The sequence below is a fragment of the Aythya marila genome (genome assembly GCF_965140915.1).
Source record: "Aythya marila genome assembly, chromosome: 3".
Lineage (NCBI taxonomy): Eukaryota > Metazoa > Chordata > Aves > Anseriformes > Anatidae > Aythya > Aythya marila.
The window spans coordinates 72,236,576-72,262,737 of NC_139044.1; the positions used below are offsets into that span (position 1 = coordinate 72,236,576).

Sequence of the window (26,162 nt, forward strand, 5' to 3'; positions counted from 1 at the left end):
CATCCTGTTCTATGCATCCTGTTCTATGCTTTGTAGGCATAGATAGGCATATGTTGATCCAATGTGCCCCGTTTCTGAGATGGTTTGCACACTAATTGACTCTGAACATTTTTCCAAATCGTTTCAGGAAACACAAGGGCGTCTTTTGCTTAAAGCCTGAAATTAGCTGACACTCGAATAAAGGAAGCAGACCAGTGTTCCTTTAGGTTTTCTTCCTATGTTTTGACATTGAAAAAGCACTGAGCTTGTGCTTCTTTTGTTACTAATTACCTAATTATTTATCAGTGCAGTCAAGAAGTGAAATAAAAATAATGTAAGCCATTTGAAAAATCACTGCAATCAATCAAAACAAACTCCTCAAATCTTCTTCTAATACAGCACTAATGGGTCTTTACAGTGAAAAGAAAACATACTCCTCTGCTTGGATGGAATCGACTGGAGCCACATAATTACTGGGAATGTAACCAGTTTCGCCTGTTGTCAAGGACCGGGCCTCCCACCAGTCTCCTTCCCTGCAGAAAAAGAGGTGAGGAAAAGTGAGAGAGAGACACAGCTGTACAGACGGTGCTCTTACTGCTAACGACACCTGCAACGTGTGTGGCAGGAATTCACAGCAGCTCCTCTCTGTGTCATGGGTGTACTTCTGAGAAAGCTGTTTGCATCTCAGCCACGATAATCTACACATTTCTTTGCATCCGTTATTATTAGGAACGTAGCCTTCCAAATGGAGCATAATGGCATAAACAGGCGTAACAACCCAGTGAAATCAGGTTTGGTTACGGCTGAATTTGGACTGGAATATTGAAAACTGTCTCCATAGCAATTATTCTAATACAGACCCTCGAGAGAGCTTATAGGAGAATGGCAAAATTGAACACACTCAGATCCACTGCTAATTTTAACACGACATTCAAACTTCCGCGAGCATTATTCATCTGAAACCCCAAGACATTAAAAAGCCACCTATCAACACAGAGTTTTAAGTAGCCCTTAGAGATCACACTTCATTCTCTAGGTTACCTCTCCTGGCCACCTGGAGGAGATATCTTAAATAGCAAAGGACTTTGCTGCATTTTTAAATACTTAAAAAACCACATTTTTCTACAATATTTAAATACGAAGGAGTCCATGCAGGACCACCTTATGGCAGTGCTCCACAGGCTCAGCATCAATTTTTGTCATACACGTGTACAGTGGGACATGGGGTCCCACTTCAGACAGTGCATGTTGCTGCACAACTCACAGCTGTAACAGACATTTACCGGGATGCAATGATTTGGGATCGAGCAATTTGTATTTAGTTCTCAGTACCAAATTCCCTGATATATAACTCCTACTGCTCCTAACAAGCATTTTCTACTTCTGGACTGTTTAGAAAATTCTTGGTTTCCTTCTCTGAAAAAAAAAAAATAAATAAAATTAAAAAAAGATTTGTTCACTAAATTAAACGCTATTATCAAACATGGCCAGAAAATTCAGAAAATCCTGCCTCTTCAATAAGCAAGCAGTTAAAGAAAGTACATTGTCTGGACTGTTACAAACAGGCAGGAAAGGTTGTGTGAGGGTGAGCTCTCTTATTTTAAATTTTCAACTCCACCTTCTTTTATAGCTAGAAAGAATATGGAAAACAACTAGAAAACAGCTGTGATGAATCAAAAAAGTAATGTTTCCAATGCTACAGCTCCAAAACTGAAGAAAAACTAGCTTTTCTAGATGCTGGCAGCTGTCACTGTTTTAATACATATTACTTGTGTATTAGTATATCAGACAAATGACCCTGTTTATGTCCCTAATTTTACCAGCTGCAGAACTAACACTACCCCCATATGCTGCTGCAGATGATTTCTGGGAGATTGTGCCATGCTGTGGTTGATACACAGCTCAGCTCCTTGATGGCTGGCATGAACAGTCAGCAGCAGAACTGTACCAGTATCACTGGTTCCCATTTATTCTCCTTACTGCACAGACAGTCCACTAGATGGAGGTATCTCATCGCACCTAGGGAGGGAAAAAAGACGTGCCCTAGATCTTAACATCAGGAAAACCCCCCTCTGCTTTAAGAGAGGAGCCTGAATCTCTCAAAGCGCTGCCAGGAAGGAGGAATACAGCAGACACCCACCTGATGAGCCTAAGTTAGGAGGAGGCCACTCAGTGCAGCTAGCCAGGGTATGCAGGAGTGGCCATGGGGATGGAGTGTTTCTGAGCTCTGAAGTCTGCTCTGAACCGCCCCAGAAACGGACCACTTCTGACATCAAATGGCAGGGATGCCCTCTGTGTGCCATTTCAGGTGGTGCTGACCTCAACCTTTCACCCAAAGCGCAAATCAAATTTCGTTCATTTGGAGTTAAGACAAACCCGACCCTCTCAAAAAATTCCCGAAAAACTGGTCGAGTGCACTTTTGTACTTCCTTGGGGCGGGCAGCAGTGGCAGACTCCAAAAAATGGTCTGCTTTCATGTCATTTCTGATATAAATGGAGAGATGAAACATTCTCACAGAAAAGCTGCTCCCTGGAGATTCCCAGCCTGGCTGTCAGTCCTCCAGGAGCGTGGTTAGGTCCTGTGTTTATAAGCAGAGCTGGCTTCGATGGGAACTGTGCATCTATAATCCTACAGGAAAGTCACTGAATGATTTTTTTTTTTTCTTCTCTTAAAAAGCTTTCCTCCTGGCAGTAATTACCTGCATTAAAATGCCTGTACCACAACCACCCACAATCTCTCTGTCCCACTGACTCTGAGTACCATTGCTCTGCACATCCCTATGAGCACCCCCTAATTCCATCAGCTGGCACGTGTAAGGAATTCACAATGCATGCAATTTCTATTTGTTTCAGGTTACAACATAGTAAAGTTGGGAAAGCAGCACGCAACACAAAAGAAAAAAAAAAAAAAGGATAATACTTTAAAAAAGGTGTCTTTTTTTTCTTTTTTTTTCCAAGTGGTAATTTAGAAGTAGAGAGGTCTTTATAGTGCTGCTCCCTCTACTAGTTGTAACTGAAGTTTCTGTGCTTTCATCTACATCAAAGGTCCTCAGCTCCATGGCTTCATGAAATATTCCCCAGAATTACCTGATTATTTTTTTTTACCACTTTAATTCACATTGAGCCAACTCCAAGCCTGGAGTTGTTCTATTAAAATTAACAGGAGCTGCACCAGGGATGAATTTTCTTCACTGTCACATAGTATAAGAAAAAAGATAAGAGCAATATTACAAAGCCTCTAAAAGCTACACACTTGCTTGTTAACCCATTTTTACTTGTACATGCTACGTAGCTTTCAACTTTCTGTTTTGAGCCAGGAATTGAAAGATGTTCTGATATAGGTCAGTAGCACAGTAATTTTAGATGTTATTTTAAATTGCTAATTTTTTTTTCCTCTGGACAGTTAATGAAATTAATTTTAAGTTGATGGCTTCCAGGATGAAAGTGTGTTTTTTATATGAAATGCAACTGTGCAGTGATGTGTTTTCACTTAACTTACTAGCAAGTCCAGATTATATCACCTACCTTTAAAACAAAAAGAATTGTCACTTCTAAGCGTATGTTGACATGCAAGTCTGTGCAAGTTCTCTTTTGTAAATTGTTTTTTAGCTTGTTCTTGTGTAGAGATGCTTGCAGCAGATTGCAGAAAGTGCTAGTATAAATCTTGCAGAGCTTCTGTGGCTTCTGGTAAAGCACAGGGCTGGTACTCTCAGGTCTGAATGTGAGTTTACTGTGAAATGTAAGCAGTGAATCACACAATCTAATGCTTACTTTTGAAGTAAAGCTGCATGTGGTTGAGTTGTTTTTCTGTAATAAACACTTGAAAGGCAAAGACAAGTAAACGAGTAAAAGCCCTACATATATTGAATATCCAACATTATATTTTCCTAATGACATAAGCAAATATAATTGTCAATGTTAAAAGTTTAAAAATATTAAAAAGCATATTCACAAGCCTAAAACTTACGAGCTGTTAAGTATTTGAAATTTTTCTCCTTTGTGAAAACTTAAGTCATCTTCTGTTCTTGCTTCATAGTCATAAAGCGCCACAAAAAGAGTTACACCTAAAGAAGAAGATAGGTGAGTTACACTCCATCACCAAAAACAGAAGAAAAATGAGCTTCAGGAGAGCAGGTGGCTAAGCTTAATGTAAGCCATTCCAGTTGCTGGGGAGAAAAATAAACTGAAGTCTCCTGCTCTAGCCTCCCACTAATCCTTGTGCTTTCATGCAGCTAGTGGGCACGCCACCTCCTTCAGATTTTAGAGTCATCAGTCGTCTTGGTTTGGCACCCACACACAATGCAGGGATACCAAGTAGGCAAGGTGTTTTGGAAGAGTTGAGATGTACCTACACCAAATATCTCCCGTTAACCACCTGAGGTGCCTCAAACAACACCTTCCATTCCCAGGTAGAGGGACGAGGTGGTCAGTTGGCCATGCTGTATATATAATTTCTCATCCCCCATGCAAACTAACATCTGCAAGTTTGCAAAGGCAGGGCTGAGGACCCAGCTCCACCCCAATTCTTTGCGTTAATTTATAAGGTAATATTTAGACAAAAGAGCATGCCAAGACAGCTGGGACCCCAGTGTAATAACGGGATTGATGCCCAACGAGTGCACTGAAACAAGACTTTGACAGTCACCTGTTCCTCCTCTTGTACGCAGCGTCCCTGTATGAGAGGAGGAGTTGACTCCACCGAACACCGTCAGTCCTTGGCCTCCTGTGGCATGGAAGTTGTTGTAGTTTGGAATTGAAGTCACACCGAAGCTGGGATAGTGCTGTGGCGTGGGATCTGTGCCATAGCGGTAGCCTGAACTTTGCGTTAAACTCCCATCCCTCTCATCAGTCAGTTTTGTTGCTTCTTTGTCCTTACATTGCACACAGCCCATTATCTAAAATCCTAGAGGAGAAAGGAAAAGAGAACCGTTCACACATTTATGATCATCAGACCTCCCTCAAACTCACGTATGATGAGGATCAAACTAAGTTCACTGCTCAAAACCTATTTATTTATTTATTTTGGAAAAAAAAAAAAAATCAAAGCATTGACAACACGTTTGAAAATAAACAGCAACGTGTTGAAAAAGCTCACATCAAATTTTACCTCACAGTGCTTTCCCATCAGGGCTGAGGAGGTCCCTCCTGTTCTTGTAGGAGCCTCAGCTCAAAGGCTGAAAATTGCTCGCTTGCAGGAGGGTAGGAGGAAGAAATCTCCCTCGCTCATCCTTTACTAGGAAAGCACAACTGCCAGGCAAAGACACAGCCAAAAAGTACTGCTGGAGGTGTTCAGGTCTGGCCCCAAAACACGAGGCACTTAACTCATTCATTTCTAACATTGTCAACCATGCAAGAGCTCCTTTGACTTCATGGAAAGGCAGTGTGGCGTTTTTTCATTGCTGGAGCTCTGTGCCACAGACAGAAAAGCAGATAATGAGCTGATAATTATCACAGCACAGGAAAGTAGGAGGGAACTCATCAGATAGCAGATGTAAAACAAAAGCAAGTGCTCCTTTATGCTATGCCGAACTGAAGGGTAAGGCGTCCTGATACCGGATGCTGGGGTAGCCAGAAGTATAAATGATCTAAGAAAGCAGAGAAAGTCGTGGAGGAATTAACATGTTAAATGCAGGCGGTCTCAAAGCCCAGGTTCCTGACTTGTAGAGACTGAGAAGGCTCACTTTGGAGAAGTTTTCTCTAAGTTTTCTAATTCTCATAACCTCAAATTCACCATCCTCAAGGGGCACTGCAAGGGCCTGGAGGGTTGATCTCTTGTAATTTTATCTGCAGACAAGTTAGGAGCCTACTTCTGTGTGAAGAAGCTCACTCTGTAGAGGGAGACAGAGGGTGAGCCACCACATTTAGGCACAGCCCTCTGTCAGGTCAGCTCCGTTACCTGCTGCTATTTTCCCTCTGTGAGCTCCAACACTGTAGGATCTGTGTGCTGCTGCTACCACACTCTTTGCTTGTGACACAAGCTGAATCTTGGCACAAAACCAAAGTTTTTGAAATCATGCGTGATGTATGTAGGGAATCAGATACCTGTCTGGATGGACCCTTAATCCAAACAGCTATGGTGAATCCTACATGTAACCCGGCACACAGGCACTGGGCTCGAGATGCTCATGCTGCAAGAAAGAGCAGTGACAACAGAAAAATCTTTAAAAAAAAAATGAATTGCAGGACATACTTTCTCCGGGATATATAAATAGGCAGCGAGAAAATGCACAGCTCAGGAAAAAAAAAAAAAAAGATAGCAAAGCACATTTCCCCCCCTTATTTCTTCTCACATTTCAGCCAATATCCGTCACTTAGAGTAAATAAAAAATATCCTTTTTCAAATATCCTCGTTTTTCTGTAGCTGCCAGGCTGCCTATTTTGTATGCCTTACCCCAACATCAACACAGGAAATTAGCTTTGACAAACTGGGATTCAGAAAAAGCATATTCCTCTGCTGCTAATGCCTGAAAAACATGCGGCAGCTCCCTGTTAGTCTGTGACAGCTCACAGACACCTAGACACCTGCTCCGTAAGTCTAACCTGCCTAATTAGAAAAACCTTCTGTTGAAGGGTGTTTTCCACAATTTGAAGATACCATCAGCTATTCTGCAAGCCCGTTCTGAAAAACAATTTCCATTTTAATATATTTCCCTGAGCCATACTGCCTGCAGTCAGCACACATCCACCATCTCCTGCTCTTAGCTTAACTTGAAGGCGCTCTTTTTGCATTTCTCCATTTCTTCATTCACTCAGCAGCGTGCCCGTATCAAAACTTTTGTGTGGAGGTGCCCAAGCCAGCTCGCACAGAATCACAGACTGGTTTGGGTTGGAAGAGACCTTAAAGCCCATTCAGTTCCAGCCCCTGCCATGGGCAGGGACACCTCCCACCAGCCCAGGTTGCCCAAAGCCCCATCCAGCCTGGCCTTGAGCACCTCCAGGGATGGGGCACCCACAGCTTCTCTGGGCAAGAGAGAGGGGGAACCCAGTGCAGCACGTTGGGTCAGAGGGATGGGTCAGGGACTTGGTGCTTAGATCCATGCACAGAAAGCAAGGCCCAGGCAGCTGAGCAAATGCTGCTGCACAGGGTGACACCATGGGGGAATCCCTGATCAGGAGGCTCAGATGGGAAAGAGTGAGCCATTGTAGTGCTCAGATTAATAGGTGCAAGTGCTGGCACACACATTCATTCACTCCAGACTAGTGAAGTGATAACGCAGGCTTTACTATTTAATGCAGAATCTCAGCAGCCTTTTTGTTGCCTTGAAACCTTACCTCCCTGTGAAACTCTAGTGCCTCCTCCCCTTCCCTCTCCCAGCTCTGTTTCTCCTCTTATTTGTTCCCATGTGTTTTCACTGGAAAAAGAAAAGTAGAAAAGAAAGCAAAAGAATGAAAGTAAAAGAAAGAGATGGGAAACACGAAGTCTAGAATAGTACAGGAGAAAGAGATTTTCTTGTGGCTGCTGCTTTTGCAGACATGAAAAAATATGTATGAGAGAATTATTGTTCAGCCAGCCCTATTGCTCATTTGCAAACTTTCAGCTGAGCAGGGGAAAAACCCTCCACTGAAATCTGGGAAGATTTCACATATCATGCCATGAGGGCTCCCAGGACAGCCCTACACACTTCATTTACTCATTTTAGTCAATTGGTAAGGAAAAAGCAAAAACTACAAATCTGCTGCAAAAATAATCAATGCATTAATTCTGAAGAAAGTGAATAAACCAGGAGATGGTACACATACGTACCAGCAGTACGTAGAATAATAATGGTTTGGGAGGTTATTTTTATAAGGAATGACATGAATAGAAAACCTCTGAATTATCAGTGCCTTGGTATTTTTTTTTTTCTTCTCCTTTTATATTTTGCTGCAGTGGCAGCACACAAGGAAGGAAAATTTGATGCAAAGTCGGTGACTGACAGAAAGGGTTTTTTCTTTCTGTTGCCCCCTTCTAGTCTGTCACAGTGTCCAGACAATCCGAGCATGAAGACTACTTGATTGTAGTCTCTTGTAAAATGTGACAGAGGGTGTTACATGCATGCATCTTTTTGAGCCAAGTCCTTGGAAGTTGTTTATTCCTGGCTGAAAGGAGCCAGCTAGCTGCGTTGTGTCAGGGGGAGTTTAAATGTGAGAGAATACATGGATGCATGCGCACGCTTCAAGCAATTTCAGCTAACTAAGGGTTTTCCTAGACAATAAATATAACCTCCATTCAGCATCAGCCTTTGTATCAATGAATGGATTCCAAAACCCAATCTCCTTCAGTATCACAGAGCAGGCATTTCATATCCTAAAGTCTGCTCACCCTGCATGTTAGCACTTGGAGCTCTGGAAGGCTGGAGTTCTTCAGCCAGCTCTGAGATCACCAAAAAAAACAAAATCTGGAGCTGTTTTACACTGAATTCTCTGGAGACGAGCACACAGTGTTGTTCAATCAACATGCTATGCAACTTACGGTAAAGGAACAAGATTTTATTCCATTTCCATTAGGAAAGGCAGCATTTCTCAGATGCATGTGTTATGGGGTCATGCGGCATTATCATAATTTGCCACTGGAACTGCTAAGAGGTATGTAACTAGCCTAATTAAAATTAACTTTTCTTATGCAAATGTATTCCATTTGTTTGTTTTAAAGATGCATTTTTATGGGCGATATAAAATGTGTTTTCATTAAAATATAAAACATGTACGTTTTTTTGAGACTTCCTCAGAGACAAGTGAAAATACCCATTATTTGTCTCCTTTCTTGACCTTGTTATATTTCTTCAACTCGAACATTTACATTGCAAGTAATCCCTCATCAGTTCACCCAGAAGAGTAGTTTCCACCCACATGGATTTATTTGACAAATTTATTTGACATGCCATTATTTGACAAAGATATAAAATTATTTTTATCACTACTAATTAATTTATATAATAATAGCTCCTTAATTATGTTTAGCACTGTTGCCTGGTTGGTAATCAAAGCCTAAGGAAAGGCCAAGAGTACTAGAAAGCAAAAGTCTGTTTTTCATACTTTGACTTTAAAAGAAAAAGCTCCAACTTGTGATATTTGAAAAGTAAAAAGTATTGATGAGCCACAGACTACTCTAGCTTCTGCAGCTGTAAACCATCAAGAGATGGATGGGAAGACAACTGGTGTAAATTCATTGCTTCATCAGAAGCTTTTCCATAAGATTTTGCAACTAGTGCCTGAAAATACTGAATTTTCCCAAACCTGCTTTTCCTGAACCTGCTTTTTTTTGAGTATTCTAGGAGAAAGTAGGTCCTTGAAATGCTTGAGGGACATACACAGGGAGATGAAGGGAGACATCCACCTGTTCTACGCACTCCCACCCATGCCATGGTCTCCTTGGCATCCCTTGCCTGGGGATGGAGATCACTCCAGGGGAGAGAGCTTCGATCGGCAGGAGAGCTGGGGAGTGAGTGCAGAGCCCATAGTGCTTTGTTCCTCTTCCTCTGCACAGCTTTCTGTGGAAGGAAATCCGCTTGTGCATTTTCAGGAGAACTTCTTTCAAGTAAGTGAGAGAGATGAAAGAGAAAGGCTGGGTGAACGGTAACTCTTTTTCTGACCAAACCTTACAAATCTTGACTGGAAAGCACCAGCAGGAAAGCCAAATTAAAGAACAGGCATGTTGAAAGGGAATCGGAAGAACAAAATCCTTGGCTTTTATTCCGCCTCTGTGGTGAATGTGTTTGCTAATCAAACCAAGGCTTGCATCCAGCATGGCAGTGAAGAAAAACATCCTCTAAGGGACATCTTCTTGGTGTTTTATGTTTTGCTGAAAGCAGCAAAGAATTATCAGTCTATGACATCAAATGAGCCAAATTTCATGACTTACAGTAGGATTTAATATTCAAAATGCCACATTCTGGGTTATCGTGAAGATGAAGAACAGAAAAAGCTTTCCAAGAATAAGAACTACAAGAACTGTTAAGAGACATTTCAGCTTTCTGTGGAAATGCCTCCTGCAGGCTAGATAGAGGGAATAATCAACACATAACTTTATCCCGAAATTGAAACGTCTGACTTTTCACGTCACCATTAGTAGCTCCCCGGAGAGAAACTGATGGAGTAAGTATTTTGAAACATAAGCCTGAGACACATTAAAAAATACGATTTTCAGGAAACTCTTGCTCACCCACTTTGACTATTACAAGCCATAGGAAGGCAGCCCAAGATGGGCAACAAATGAGCACTTAAAACTAGTGCTACACAGACTGGGAATTCTCACACAGTCTGCTAGCTGACCTCTTGTTGACTTGCATGTACGCTGATAGTAGCACGCTGAATTTCCAGAATCCAGTCTGGGCCTGTTTCAAAAGCAACACGTGGAATATCTCAAAGAAGCCGGTCAGGGAGTACTGGACCCTGGCAGACCTGTTAGAGGACTGCCTCCAGCTTGACCAGTGATTCCACAACTTACAGGAGTCATGGAGCAGGGCAGAAAGATACAAGAAATGTTGTAACGTAACTGGAACTGTTGAGCATTATTCATTAGTTCTCAGGCTGGTAGGTTACTGATTTCTGTATAAATACATACCATTTTTATACTCAGCAGAACCAGTGTAACTAACGTCCCAATCTGGAAAGAAGGGAAGTTTACTGCAATGTGATAGATTTGGTTCAGCCTTATAAGATGATAGAGAACGTGGATTTGTATAGACTTCCTCTAAAACTACACATGCACTACACCTGTCCTACAACTGGATGTACAGTGACTATGTACATAAGTACATAAGAATATGTACAAAATCGCACATACACCATGTGGTATGCCTGAACAAAAGGCCTGACACAACAGGGCAAAACTTCAAGTTTTGTATGTATCAGGTCAAGTATGTTTCAGGAACAATGAATGCATTGAAACTGCATTTTCACGAGAAAAACAACACTGAAAAATGCTTGGGCTGCATTCATTTGATTTTTGAAAGGAGTCCTTTAAAGCTCCACCCCCAGTTTCTCCTTTAGTGGGCTGAACAGAAGAATCTCCGCATTTTAATGCAGGCTTGTTTGCCTGCAGCAGCCCAAAGTCTGACAACATGAGCAGGCCAGTGCTCAGTGACAGCTACCCTCCATGCAGGAACAGCAGGAAGAGCCATCGCAGATGAGCTCCTGCTGCCATAGTGCTCTGGCTCAAAGCTAATGCCTTTTACCGTGTTGGAGCACCCTCACTCTTGTTTCTTGTCGGCATAAAGTTGCTTTGGAAGTCTTCTGCAGTGGTGGCCGAAGCCACTCAGGAGAATGAACAGCTCCCGTGGGCCATGAGACGAGCAGAGCTTGCAGGGAGCTTTGAAGTGCCGCTGTCCGTCCCGCTGCTCCTCCCCAGTGACAGCCCGACGGGGGATGCAGCTGTGGAAACGGCGGCTTCCTGACACCACAGACCATGTTGAAGTTCTAACACATGTCCGCAGCTGTGCTTGCCTTCCCTTCTTGCCCCCTCTGGGGCCTGAACTAAAAGCCACTTATGCAAGACTAAGAGATTTGTGCTGCTCCTTGCCTGCTCAGCTTCAGCCAGCCTCCGAGGCCAGGACCAGTGAAGGGAAGGTGCAAGCTGAAGGATTTCACTAAACTACAACCAGACTGTTGGTTTCTTTCCGAGGCTGTGAACAAACCTTTCCCTAGGGCAGGACCACTGAAAGCCAAGAAGAAAGAGTGATGATGTCTTGACAAACAGCCCCATTGCCCTGCTGGTGCTGCTCAATGGGTCTGGCATTCTCCAGCCCCTGTGTTGCTTCAGTGTGAGAGAACTACTCAAAACTAGGTCACATTTATTACAGACTAGAGAGGGAAAAGGAAGTCGGTGTTCCCGTTGGGCAGGAGTGACAGTAAAAGCCTCCCCATGTGGTGCTGGCTGGAGGGACCGTGGTGGTGGGGCCGGCCGGTAGCTGGCTGGGGAGGGGACACCATCAAGGCCATGAGGAAATGCACGAGCACAACGCAGCTGTCTGCCCAGCCAAAATCAAAAGCTTGTGCTTTTGATTTCCCAATGCAAAAGCTTTCCCAGTGGAAAGAGGAAAGAGCAGGAGAAAAACCCTCCTGCCAACAAAAGGACACTTGGCCACCTCTCTGTTTCTAGTTCCTTTGTCAGCCAAGTCTACGAATGTCATGGCCTCATCTTTAAAAAAAAAACAACAGCAAATTCTTTTCCATTCTCTGTGACATACTCCTTTCAGAAAAAAAAAATAAAACAGAACAAAACGTAAAAAGTAATTTTAAAAACATCTCACCCTGCAATCTCTTAAAGTAGCAGTAGTTGAGTTACACCTTGCACTATCTTAGGGTATTTGTTTCTTTAAAAAAAATGCCCTGGAAAAATGCAGCACAGAAAGATCAATTGTGAGGAGAGGTTCTCTCATGTTTTCTTTTTTTTTTTTTTATTTTTTTCTTTTGCCACCAACATCCAGACTTCAGTTGTAATCTAAAAGAAAGAAGCTTACTTACAGCCAAGTTGATAAGGAGTGCCTGCAGGTTTTACATTTGCACTGATGAGCGAGTCAGACTCAAACCTTCAGTCAGGATTTCTTTTCTCTTTCTTGCTCTTAAAATGAGTTAAGGGAAGGTTTGAAATTAACAGCTAAAGGCAGCAGCTACACACAGTGAACACACTGCTTACTCTGCAATGCAAAACCCAGAGAGGATGAGTCTGTCCTCGGTTCTGAGTAACACACAAGAAGACAATGTAAATTCAATAGCATGATTTCAAGCTACGTTCCTCCTTCATCAAGTTGCTTGTGGTGGCTCTATTCACTAGCCGAGAGAAGTGGGTGGATGGTCTGCATAAGCATTTTGAGCTAATGTGCCTAAATTTTAAAGTGCCTTTTAAGTATATACATTAGAAATCCTGTATCAAAAGAACAACTGCCGCAAATGTCAGAATCATTTTATCTAGGAAAGAGAAGAAGTGAAACAGTGTCTCTGCTGATTTCCTCTTTCTTTTCTCCCCTAGGAGAATAGAAAGATGATTGCAGGTTGATGCACACTTCTGATTTTTTTTCTCTCAATTCTTATTTTTAGAATCCACCCAGGATTAATGGGTGTTCATCTGATTCGCAGTATGAGAGCTGCACAGAGGAGAATGCAAAATGTGAATCAGGATGGGCAGAAAAGGGAGGGGAAAAAGGGAGGGATGAAGAAGTTTATCCTGCTTGCTTCTTTCAAACATGTAAGAAGCAGAGAGTAAGATTTTCAAAAAAACAGCCCCACAAAACACAAACATTGCTGTCTCCCCACCTCCCTTTGCCTATGCACAAATGAAACTAACATCTCTGCCTTGTCTGATTTCTGGCTTGTGACTGAAGAACTCGGGAGGATGTGACAGCAAGGAAATGGGAGCAAGCTGAGCCTCAGAAACATTGAGAATTTACTTTGAGACCATTCAAGAATCTGTTCCCTCCCAAAGGGGCTCGCATTTCATCTAGGTTACTACTGCTCGTATTTTAGAAGTGTTACTTAGATTCCTTGTTTGTCAAGTTACGTTGGTGAAAAAAAAAAAAATCTCTCCTTCCTTAACAGGAGCAAAAATTAGCTTATGGCCAGGTCACAAAACAATCTCCAGTCTTCATACCATAACTGCAACTGGCTTTAGCTACAAGGGCAAAGATACTCACACGTAGAGACCCCCAGGGAGGATGGCAACCACATGGTGACAAAGGTCAGTGAACAACTGAAGCACTGAAGTCAGACTACATCAGTAGCAGGAAGACACTAAAACTCTGCCTACACTGACACAAAATTAAAAAAAGGTGCTACAAGTGAGACCTATTTTCTCAAACTCAGTGTTGCCACTGTGGTTTTACTGCACAACAGCCGAATTACCCTAGGTAGAGTGTACTGGGTGGCTGGGATGGAGTTAATTTTCTTCATAGTAGCCAGTCAGGTGCTGGTTTAGATTTGTGACCAACACATGTTGAGAGCACACCAGTGTTTTAGCCGTTGCTGTGCACTGCTTGCACAGCTTCAAGGATTTTTCTGTTTCTTATTCTGCTCCCACAGAGATGAGGCTAGGGGTTGCATTGGGTTTACATGGCAAGGTTTTGGTAGCGGGAGGGCTCCAGGGGTGGCCTCTGTGAGCAGAGCCCAGCAGCTGCCCCAGGTCAGAGCAGAGCCAGCTCCAGACAGCTCCAAAAGGGACCCGCTGCTGGCCAGAGCCAGGCCAGGGAGCAATGCTGGGTGGGCCTCTGGGAGAGCAGACTAAAGGAAGGGGAAGAAAACTGCTGTGCAACAGCAAGTGGGAGAGAGGAATGAGAACATGAAGGTGAGTGCAGCAGGAGGGCAGGAGGTGCTCCAGGCACACAGCAGCAGTTCCCCTGTGGCCTGTGGAGAGGCCCCTGGTGGAGCAGGCTGTCCCCCTGCAGCCCATGGGTCCCACATGGAGCAGATCTCCACGCTGCAGCCCCCCCATGGGTGGACGAGCCCCCAGTGGAGCAGGTGGATGTGGCCTGGAGGAGGCTGTGGCCCATGGGGGACCCATAGTGGGGCCGTTTGCTCCTGGGGGATGGATGGACCTCATGGGACGGAGCCGTGTGGGAGCAGTTCTTGAAGAGCTGCTGCCTGTGGGCAGCCCCTCAGGCTCAGTTTGGGAAGGACAGCATCCCCTGGGAGGGACCCCATGGGGAGCAGGGGCAGAGAGGGACCGTGAGGGAGCGGCAGAGATGAAGCCTCAGGGACTGACCACAGCCCCCATTCCCTGTTCCCCTGCACCTCTTGGGGGAGAATGTAGAATAAGGTGGATGGAGGGGAAGGTGGTTTTTAGTTTGCTTTTAGTTTCTCATTGTTCTAGTCTGCTAGTGATAGAAAATAAATTATATTACTCTCTCTATGCTGAGTCTGTTTTGCCCATAATGATCATTGTTGAGTGATTCCTCTGTCCTTATCTTTGAGCCCTTTTCCATCCTATTTTCTCCCCCTTTTCCTTTGAGGAGGGGTCTGAGAGAGGGCTGTGGTGGAGTTCAGCTGCCTAGCAGGGTAAAACCACCACAGGGATGTGCAACAGGCTGGGAGGAGACACAGCTGGGACAGCTGGCACAAACTGACCACAGACATATTCCAGACCATATAGCATCATGCTCAGCAGTGAAACTGGGGGGGATTTTCTGAAAACAGCCATAGCTCAGAGGCTGGCTGGGCACTGCTCTGCTGGTGGGAGTTGGTGAGGGAGTGCCTTTACATCACTTGTTTTCTTTTCATTTCCTTCACTTATTAAACCCTATATATCTCAGCCCATGAATTCCTTTTGCTTTTGCCCTTCTGATCCTCTCCCCCATGCTGATGGGGGACAGTGAATGAGCAGCTGGGTGGGAGATTAGCTGCTAGCTGGGGTCAGCACACCGCAGTGAGCAATATGTAAGTCTTTCTGTTCCTGGCCTGGAAAATAACTTCAGAGGCACACAGGTTAAACTGTGTTCACCTGATGGGCAAGAATTGAGATGCTGCCTGGAGATCAATTTGGATTATAAAATGACACATTACCATCTCTTCCTTTTTTAGCAGAGATATTGAAATCTCAAAATGAGAGCATAGCAGGCTGAGATTACAGTGATAAACACTCTGGACAGTGGGACACAGAAGGAAACAGGTCCTCACTTGCATTCTCTCATACAGAAGAGTGGCAGTACCAATGCATGCAGTCCTCTGCTGTCCAGCTATAGAGGCCACTAAGACGCAAGATTCCCAGCTCTGTTTTGCTATGTACTCTACAAACTGCAGGTCTCTTCTGTTAGCCAGTGAAGATGGAGCTTAAAAAGACATCAAGGGCTAAGGGCCACGAAAATAGATCCTGCTATGATAATGTGCATTTTCCAAAAGCCAGCAAACAGCTACAAGACCCTACCACACGGATCAAAATATTTAAGTATTGCTAAACACATGGTAGGCAGATCTGTTTTAAAGCTTTATGTCCATGTCTGAGGGCAAGTAGAATGGAGAAGGATGCATTAATTTGATTTCATCATGAACCTGAGGTTATTGCACATACAGCTCTGGGAATGATCTCTGGGAATGATCTCCAAGGGTTACTCATGTGTAGCGACCCTCAGCTACAGGTCAGAACCTGGGCCTTCAGGTTAAAGCTCCTGCAACCTGCTCACTGCAACTATAGGAGGTCCTACTTTAATCCTTCATAGCCTAAGCAGAAAGTCACATTGAAATAAAGGACTGAATGGCAGTTGTGGATATTTACATTGGTGTCAGGGATGAAAATCCTTTCTGCTGGCAAGGACAGCAAAACAGCCCAAGGCAATGTGAAGGTTAGCCACCAGTCACGGCACTGCCTCTGCTCAGAAGCATGGACTAGTCGCTTTCAGATTATTTTTCTATGACTCAATGAGCGATAAAAACAGCAAACGTCAATACTTCTTGTATTCCCTCCTCTCAAGCCAGAAGTATCCACCCAGAACTATGATTTATTATTGTTTTTTCTCCCACTTTCTTTCTTTCTTTCTCTCCCAGGATCCATATGCTTAAGAAAAGAAACTATGCTTTAAGTCAGGCCTGTGAATGAAGGTACATTTGCAAATGTCTAACAACACACCTGAAAATTCTGTTAGTCATGCAGAACAGAGTGTGGATGTTTGCCCAAATGGACATTTGCTCAACCTGGCATGCAGGATTATCTACAACAGTGTTCCTTGACCTGTGATCCAAGGGAGCACTGGGGCCCAAAACCCATCAGGTGGTCCACAAGCCCATAGCTCATGCATGACCAAGCACATACACATCCCCTGGACTCTGGCAGCATTATGCAGATGGTGCTTGATCTCCCCCTCACACTCCCTGCATGCCCTCCTCGGTTTTACTGGTTCTCTGGGTATGAACAGTTAACAAAGCATTGACCCAAAGTGCTCCTGCGGACAGCTCCAACCACCCTCACTGGAAAAAAAAATGAAAAGAGCACTCTGTGAGGAAGAGGCGGACAACAGAGGTTTCTGGTTCTTTGTATTTAAGACAAAAAAGGGAAGTGGAGAATGGGATGATGACCTGGAGCAGACAGGCTTGGCTTCACTAGAAGTGACTGCTTTGTGATACACCTGGTAGACTACACAACTGCAGATAATTCAGGAGATCTGGAGATCCTGCCTGGACTTCTTCCCTGTTTCCTTGCACAAAAAGACAAAACCTGAAGACTGCTGAAGTTAACAACTAGGTGAATAGCAGAGTACAGATGTCAGATTTGTGGATCATGGGGAGAGAGTGTGGCAGAGAAAAAGTGACCTCTTGATGGGGAAAGAATACACACTCCATAAACCAGGCTGGCAAAACAAGCTAGGTTAAATACGCACCCAAAAGCACATTCAGCACAAAACCATGGTACTGAGCACAACACTAACCAAAGCAGATATTGTAAGAGGATGACCCTTTTCAGTTCCTTATATGTTAATTATAAGCATCTGTAAAAACAGACAAACCTTTTGTCTGCAGAGGAGCAATGCAATGAATATTCCTGAAAACTGCTGGCTAGATGTAGGTTATTAGAATATTAAAAGAAATAGTTGTAATCAACTCAAGAAGTCCAAATGGAAGAGGGGAATTGACAGTCCCTGTATGTCAGAAACGATGTCTGAGTCACTGAGAACTTGGAAGTACGTAATCTAAGTAATCTTGGATATTTATGAATGAAGATGCACCCATTTGAGGTATGAGCTGGTGTCTGCCACAAGCTGCTGTCACCACAGTAGGGATTAGGATAACTGGCTTCTTCAGTGTCTCTTGCCAGTAAGTTGACACTTGCCAATGAGTCATATGTAGTGTAGACCTTGCAGCACCACAGGGAATGGAGAACTCAGAGTTCACAGAATGCGGATCACAACGTGAACAGCTTATGGGACGTTGCTAAACTGCACAGCTTACTGCCAAACCCTGTGGTTAGCCTACCATGTCAAGCAAGCCGGACTGGGTGCCGTGCTCCTTGCCCCAGCCCCAGGGACAGCAACGTGCAGGAGCTGCAGTGCTGCCACAAGCACAGCACAGTGCTGGCCATACGATGTGGCTGGATTAAGAGAGGAGCCAGACAATCCCTGCTGCAAACTTTGTCTCAGTAGAAAGGAAATGATCACAACCTAGAAGGTTACTGGTTGTTTAGACTGAAAAGCACTGACACTTTCTGTGCAAATAGCTAACACTGTCTGCAATCAAATCCAGACCAGTAAAATTTTATGTGTTATATGAACATACACTCTTCATCTATACATAAATTAAAAACAGTGCATGCTTTCTGAGAGGGAATTTCACAAAACTAAAGCAAATGGGAGTCAAATCAGGCTGTCGACAGAATTTGAAGTTGCTGACATCTGCGAATGGTTTAAGACATTTCCTAAATGCCTACAATATTACAACTGTGAAAAGAAGACTAGGATAGATAAAAATAACACACAATGAAAAAAAAAAAAAACAAACAACAGCAACAGCTGGGCTTACCAGGGAAGTGAAAAAAAGATATGATGTGTTATATATAAAACCTACATATGAAGAGAAAAAGAGGAAAAGATAATAACAAGATAAAGATCATATCAAAGAGGCAAGAAGATGCTATGAAAAATTAAGACAGATAAATCAGATATGAGATTTTTTATTATTCTAAGCAGATTATGAAAGACAGATTCTGAGCAATAAACATGGTAGAATAATTCAGAACAACACAACAGAGGCAGAAGTTACTTAGCAAATATTTCTGATTAGCACACAAGTAAAAGGCCAGGTGTTCTGTCTAGGATTATGATGAAATAATTTCCCACCACAGCAGAAACTAGAGAGGACGCTAAGCAATGTGTACAAGATTCTAGGTGTTTCCAATTAGTTGGTAGACAAACTTGTCTCAGAAGCTTTCAGATAGCTAGCCTCTGAGCTGCTGCTGCCACTTCTACACAGTTCTGGGCTGCTGGGGATGTACCAGGGGCAGAAAGATGGCTCTTGTTGGGTCAGTGCTTGCGAAACGTAAAAAGTAATTACTGGCCAGTTGGCTTAGTTTTAGTTGGCTTATTTATTTATTTATCTTAGTATTTTGCATAGGTTAGAACAGCCAACACAGGAGTAAATTAATAGATATTTTTTCAAAGCTTTACAATTAAAGTCAACTTGGCTTTAAGAAAAACAGGTTGTACAAAGTGATCTGATATAACTTCTTGCAAATATTACAAGTTCACTTGATAAAGGCAATGTTGTTGACAGCATGACAAGCCTAAGTCATCTATCCTTGTCTGTAGAACATCTTTATCAAGAAACAGAATGCTTTGAAGTCCAAGTGCAGTGTGCTTCATCCATTCATGGACAGCAGGATTCTATACATGGAGAGTACTACATGAGGTCATGGAAAAAAATCAAACGTATTTTATACTGAAGTCAGTTCCGAGTCCACAGTCATATTAAATGTATTAAAAAGTCAATAAATTAAGTGCAAGTGTAACTTTAAATGGGAAACTATTATCAAACAGATGGGTTCCTATTGGGTTCCCACAGGATCATCCCTTTGCTATTTAATAGCCCTATCAGCAACCTGGATTAAAGTTAAGTACGGTTAGATAGCAAGAGTGGGGACAGCAAAAAAAACAAACAACAAAAGAACAAGTCTGAGACAGAGCAAGTGGGAACTGGAGAAGGCAGGCAGCACCAGTTTGGGTGTTAATATGGCCAAGTGTAAAATGGTTGTATTACAATAAAGAATACAGGCCATACTTACAGGATGAGAGGGAGAGAGAGGACTCTATCCTCCGAAGCAGAGACTGAATACGAGACCAGGCGTCCTGGCAGGCAATCAGCTCAACATGAATTCCCAACGCAAGGCTGTGGCCAAAAGGGCTAACGCGAGCCTCAGCTGTACAAACAAATGAAAATCAAAAGATGAGTAGGTAGGTTATAGTAACTCTGCATTTGGCTCTTGTTCCTCTGCTACTTGAATAATGTAACAGGTTCTGCTGCTCCATTTTTTAAATGAAGTGTGGAAAAAAAAAAGATGAATGTCTAGGGGAGAGCGACTGAAGAACTGAAAACACTGAGGAGCAGAAGGCTTCGTTATAAACAAAAAGCTTAAAGGAAATTTTCTAATTTTGTTCATAGTATAGGAGTATTCATATGGGAAATAAATCTGGTAACTGTGGGTTCCAGCCTAGCAAAAGTGGAAAACTCACTGGAACTGGAAACTAATCCAATCCAGAATGTAAAGAGGCTTTTTTAGAGGCTTTTTTTTTTTTTTTAAAGTAATGATCAGTTATGGGTAATTAACCATTTTGCACCACGTGTTGTGATGTACTGGCCATCTCCGCCAAGTTGTGAAGATGATCATGGTTGATTTAAAAAGGATGCATCCCCATTCAGCTTTGGTTATTAGGAGCTCTTTCAGGTAAGATCGACTGCCTGCAAAACGTCAGAGGCCAAATGAGTGATCACAGCATCAGACAGCGTCTTGTTTCCACTAAAAAAACACACACTCCTTTTCCTCTTCTTGTCAGTAATCCTGACAGCCAGGACCAGCTCATGGCACACTAAGTGACACTGGAGGAAACCTCAGCCTTCCGGGGCTGAGGTGCTGTCTCAGTATGGATGGCCCTGCCAAGGGACCTGGGTGCCACCAAGAAGGCTGCTGGCTCTGCGTCCCCAGGCAGGTGGTCTCATAAGGACCACGTGCTCTGCAGGGGACACTGAATTTACCTTGTCCTACAATATTTACACTTGGTGGGTTTTAAGGACACGGTACAAGGTTTTTGTCCAAGATTTAAAAGGCTTTATTTCATACAAACATCTCATTATAGTTAATGACTCATGATTCTACAGATAATTTTCTGTTCAACAGGTGGGAAAAGAGTGTGTTTTCCAAACTTTCGGTCCCTTTCACTGAGCAATGCCTGCCAAAACACAGCATACAGTATGTAAATAAAATTGTGCTAGCAGGTTACAGACCCAGAAGCGGCATCCCATCCTCAATAAATTGATCGTAATACACAACTTCTGTAGAGTGAACTAAAGCAAGAAAGCTTGTGAAAATTTTAGGGAGTAAAAAGGCCTGTCCAAGTGTAATAGATATGTATATATGTGCACATGCATTCACACTTGCCAATACCAAATGGTCTCTGCTATACCTGGTATTCCTCTCTGTTTTATCTCAAGGCTCAAAAGGATGCGATCAGCAACTCTTTATTAACTAAAGAAGCAAAGGTTTTGGAAAAGTTAATCAAGAGCAAGGTTTCAGAGCTACTAATAGAATGTGAATCAGAGCCTGATAAAGTACAGTTTGAACAGTGCATTTTTATATATAAATACTTGCTGTCCTCCTGGATGCGTTTTTCTCCCCCTTCCTCTGGCACAATCCCACCTACAACCTACAGCATTAGGGTGTTCTGTTAAGCACATGTCCAAGTAAGTTTTTAAACCTTCTAAAGGCTTTTTTATAAGAAAAGATGTACTATTTTAGTACTTAGATTACAAAGATCACATAACTGGAATCCACAGATTTATTTCAAAGGATGGCTTTATTGTGGTAATTTCCTAACCATAAATGTGTAGAGACTACGTAGACAAAAATAGCCTTAGCATATGGATTTTGAAAACCCTAACTTTTTGAAATATTAAGAAATAAGTCAATCCTAGGCTTTTCCTTTTACTCCAGACACACAGAGAGAGAATTAAATGGGAGACTGTGAGCCTAACCATCCGCCTCTGTAGCTCAGCCAGCCCAGACACAGCAATGCTATGGACGTGAACGCAATGAACCCCAGAAGTGTCACTTTCACAGATCTCAAGAGGCATCATTGACCTGAGGCTGCCTGCAGTTTCTGCCCCAATTCCAGTTTAATGTATTCCAGTTTGACCCTCAAGCGACAGTGCTGCCGGAGAACACGCTAAGAAACAAACGCAGGCAATTGCTTTGACATAATTCTTTTGGACGCAGGCAGATCGAAGGTACTGATGTAAAGAGTCTAGAAAAGGGTTTCACCAGGTCTCCTCTGCTCACTGAAAAAAACAGTAAGAGAAAACAGCACTACCCAAAGCCCAGCCAAACACATGCTCACCTCTCAGCAGCAGAACTCATGCATGTTGGCTGAGAAACAGCAAACTGAGGCAAACTCTTCCAAAGTATCATTTAGATATATAGATGGTGTTTGATTTATAGTTTAAATTTACACGACTTGTGTATATAACTTGCTCTTTGCATATAACTCACACGAAACATCTGTTCCATAGAGGATATTCATCTACAAGCCCAGGAGCAGCATAATTCAGTCCTTTATGGCCACTGTGCACTCAAAAAGCTTACTAACACACTCCCCTCCCCTTACAGCACTGCTCTTCTTCCCCTTCTCCCCTTCTTGTAAAATTCAGGGTGCTGCTCTCAACGCCACGGTCAGGATGACACTTTTCTGCCCTGCCACTCATTTAACTGCCCAAGCTTTAGCAGCTTTGTGGCTGCAGAGCTTGATGTCAGAGAACATCGCGGCGACGCTTATTTTTCTGCTCAGGGAATGTAAGAACGAAAGCTGGGGATGCTTTTTTCCAAGAGAAGGATGAATTGTGTTAGGAAACCAGATCAAGGAAGCCACAATGACAATCCTGAGAATAAAACTTTCTGACTAGTTGCAGTTGCTCCTGAAATAATTCCTCTATGAAAGGAAAAGAGAGAAGAACATACAGCGGTGATACAGTTTTTAGAACTCATATGGGAAAATACCAGGGTTGAACATGGCTCTTCCCCCAGGTTTGTACAATGAACACAGACCAAACAAGCAAATCCCAAGCTGATGCCCTCCTCCCTCTACCTCCTTGCTAAGAAAGGTTTCCACCCTTGCAACTCACAATTTTCCTTTTCTCCCATTCCTCCAGCTCCCCATCAGTCCATCCAGACAGGCTGCCTGTAATGCTATCACGCAAAAAACAGACAAGATCCTCAAGGCTTCCCCTTTCTGTGTACCTAGAATACTTCCAAGGAGAAAGTCTTATGAAGAAATTGATTCTCACTTCCCTTTTCTGCAGCTACTTGTGTGGGTAACTCTGTCACAATAAGAGTCCGCATCTGCTGTCTGACCATGACAGATAAAAATCACTGCTTGAACATCCATAAGAAGCAGGGTCTCTGAGAGATGAGTGATTACATGTTGCAGCCACTAAACTCCTTGATCCAGAATATTAAACCACCCGCGCACAAATGAAGAAACAAACTCCTGCCCTTCATCTCCTACCCTTTATGGGATCTGCTCCCACAATACGGCCACAAAGTGTGGCCCACGTTTGCATCATCATTGCAGTCAGACATGCTTTGACAGGCTTTGTCAGACATTTTGGGACCTACGTGAGTGTTTTGATGTCCAGGGAACTCGGGTTTTAAGATCTCCAATCATCAGGAATTATCAAACACTTCAGCCACGGTAGTGTATGGTGTTCTGCCCCTTGTGCAACCTAACAGAAAGAAAACTTTGTAGGCACTGCTCCAGAGAGCCAGAGGACAAAGGCTGGTCAAAAATAAGACTGGACATCCAAAGGAGTTCCCTGTCTTTCTCATGCTGTTTTGTTAAATTTTTAAAGCATTTGTACAGGATGCAACAACACAGTTGAAACGTTTTCCTAGTACTAGGAATGAGGAGGGGGCTTTAACCAAAATAGAAGTTTATTAGTGTTAAATTGGATTCCCAGCTCTGGGGCTGCTATCACAGTACAATGACAGGGCGGTTAGCACAGCGAGGATTTAATAGTGCTGTCAGACAGCTTGACGAGTAGTGTTACAAAGCAGTATTACTCCAGACAGAGATAAATAAAGTATCTGCACAGTAGAATTAAAGCACGTGAAACGGAGAGAATAAGATACCTACACCATTTTGTCTAGCTGCATAGACGACACAAAGCAAAAAGCAGGAACCAAATGTGCCCATATCATTACACTGCCATTTGCACGAGTCAAAGTTTATAATTCCTTACATACAACAAGGCTGCATTTGTTGACAGCCACAGCAGTTATCAGGTTGTGCATGCTCACCGTCTTTCCAGAGCAGTGGATTGCTGACCATCTGCATGCTTTGAACATTTCTCCTTAAACGCGCCAGTCTAATTGACTTCCAGTTTTCGGTGACAGTGGTTTATCGGTTATTTGGCTACTGCAGGCTGTGACAGTATTTTTACAACAGGAAATGTTTATTCCATATGTACGAAGACTACACTTACAAGAAATAATGCAGGAAAGGAAAGTGATCTAGCTTCTATTCTGCTTCCTTCCTTCTGCAGCGTGCTGCATTGCGATGTTTGTTCCAAAACACAGATAGTAGTTCAAGGCCAAGATTTTATTTAGCCTGATCCTACAAAACAAGCCTGCAGGTAAACCACATTCAAACATCTCAAGCTGTTGTATTGCATTCACACTTGTGTAAGTGGGCTTAAAATTTCTCTTTTCAGCATTAGTGAAGCTCCTATGTCTACAAGTTAGTTTTTGCATCAATGCTGTGGTTTTCAAACTCCCGTGAATTAAGAACACTTCCTGAAGATGCAAACAGTATGTTGAGGAGGAAGCATCAGTTCTGAAGGGTCCTTTTTATGGTCCTGAGCTCTAGTATTCCAGGTTGTAGGACAACTGCATGCTGCATTTAGGGAGAACAGCACAATGCCTTCATAAAGCATTGCACCCTCCATGGCTGTTCCCCAAATGCTACTGCTGAAAAAAAATAATGAAAAGGACTAATTGACACGTTTCAAATCTTTGCTTTCATAAAACCAGTTTTTAATTTAGGAAGTCTGAGGTAGCCTTTTAAGAAGAAGCATTCATTCTCCTGTAGAATCCCATTTATTACTGCGACCTACAATACATGTATGTTATAAATTATGAATGGCCACAAACAACTGCCTCCTGTCTACAAGCTAATCACTGGCAAGGGACTCTGTTATGCTTCTGGGCCAAACCTGCAGCAGGCAGGCTGGTGAATTTGGGGAGTTTTGAGCATCAGCAGATTCACAAGCTGACCGACCAGTGCTGACTGCTCGTTACTGAAGTACTTGAAGAGGAATAAACAGATCGCTCAGGAAAAGACGGTATTCTGAAGTGGGTTGTACAGCTGTAGAAATAATTCCGGAGTTCATTTGTTGTCTATCTTCCATGCTGTTCTAAACCATTAAAACCATCCCCACTACATCCTGTATTTTTGGAGAGCTGACAGCACTAACTCTTTCATATTTGTGTGTAAGAGATGTAGGGGAATTCAAAATATAAATAAAATTAGTGGACACTTCCAAAAGTTATGTTTACTTCATTTATGGTTTTGAGTAGCTTACTTTTCTGGCAAGGCAATATTGTCCCTGAAACTCAGATTTCTCTAAGGATCAAAAGCTTCTGTTTTTTGTTTGCATCTGAGCACTCTAAGCGTCTTCAGTGCAGGTTTTCTTGAGCGTGAAGAAGGAGGCTACATGTTTTCTTTTGTATATATTTTTCAGAGTGGTTTTCAGATGCCAGGAGCATAAATGTAAGTGAAAGAGAACAGTCCCAACTTTGTCGGCTTCCCAGCACAATATTTTGTACGCTGGCTCTTTTGTTTCCTTGCAAGCTCAGCACTGCTTTAGTGGCAGCACCCCGATTCCCCCTGCCCCCCACAAGCGATACATATTAGTACATCTGTTTTCTCTGTAAAGTCTTTTTGCATTCTTTGCAGGGCACAGGAAGGATGTGGGCTCCTTTTCACATTCAAATGAGGCAAATTAGCCTTTGCCTGGTTCCAACAGCATAATGCTTATTTTACATTTAAGCGTGAGAAAAGAGGTGGAAATAAAACCCAACACGTTAGGTGGGTTACGGGTTGCACTTTGGTACAAGCCTCACATAGCCTTCTTTTGCGAGCTGCTCTCCACATGACATCATTTCAGGATGGGGTTCAAAAGTTTGGCCGTGTAAAATGATCAAGTAGCTTGCACAAAGAAATAGCAGCCACAGACATGTTTAACATGGGAAAAGGCTGAAATCAGCAATGGGAATCAATGTTCCAGGAGGGGTTCCTGAAGAGCACTGATGGTAACTTCCTAACAGAGGTGATCGAAGAGCCAACAATGGGGAACGCTGTGCTGGACACCATGCTTACAAACAAGGACCATGGGATGTGAAGGTCAGGAGCAGTAATGGCTGCAATGACCGGGAGATTGTGGTTGCCTTTTTTCCAAAAAGCCAATTTTGGCTTCTTCAGGAATGTGCATTGCATTGCATGGAATTACAAGAATTACATAGGATTACA

The 26,162-nt window shown here is 43.0% G+C and overlaps 1 protein-coding gene across 6 annotated transcripts in view; it reads right to left on the bottom strand.

Annotated features, from left to right (window-relative positions):
* The window catches only part of FYN (FYN proto-oncogene, Src family tyrosine kinase), a 130,432-nt gene that overhangs the window by 33,637 nt on the left and 70,633 nt on the right, over positions 1-26,162 (bottom strand). For 3 of the 6 annotated variants that reach the window (XM_082756644.1, XM_082756645.1, XM_082756649.1), the window contains exons 3-6: positions 19,652-19,786; positions 4,625-4,882; positions 3,947-4,043; positions 414-512 (exon numbers count right to left, since the gene is read on the bottom strand). In XM_082756644.1, the coding sequence (XP_082612770.1) occupies positions 414-512; positions 3,947-4,043; positions 4,625-4,871 (443 nt within the window). In that variant the 5' untranslated portion in view covers positions 4,872-4,882; positions 19,652-19,786. Of the gene's footprint in view, positions 1-413; positions 513-3,946; positions 4,044-4,624; positions 4,883-19,651; positions 19,787-22,758; positions 22,863-26,162 lie in introns of those variants that run through there. The other 3 variants (XM_082756647.1, XM_082756648.1, XM_082756646.1) reach the window with 2 other exon arrangements.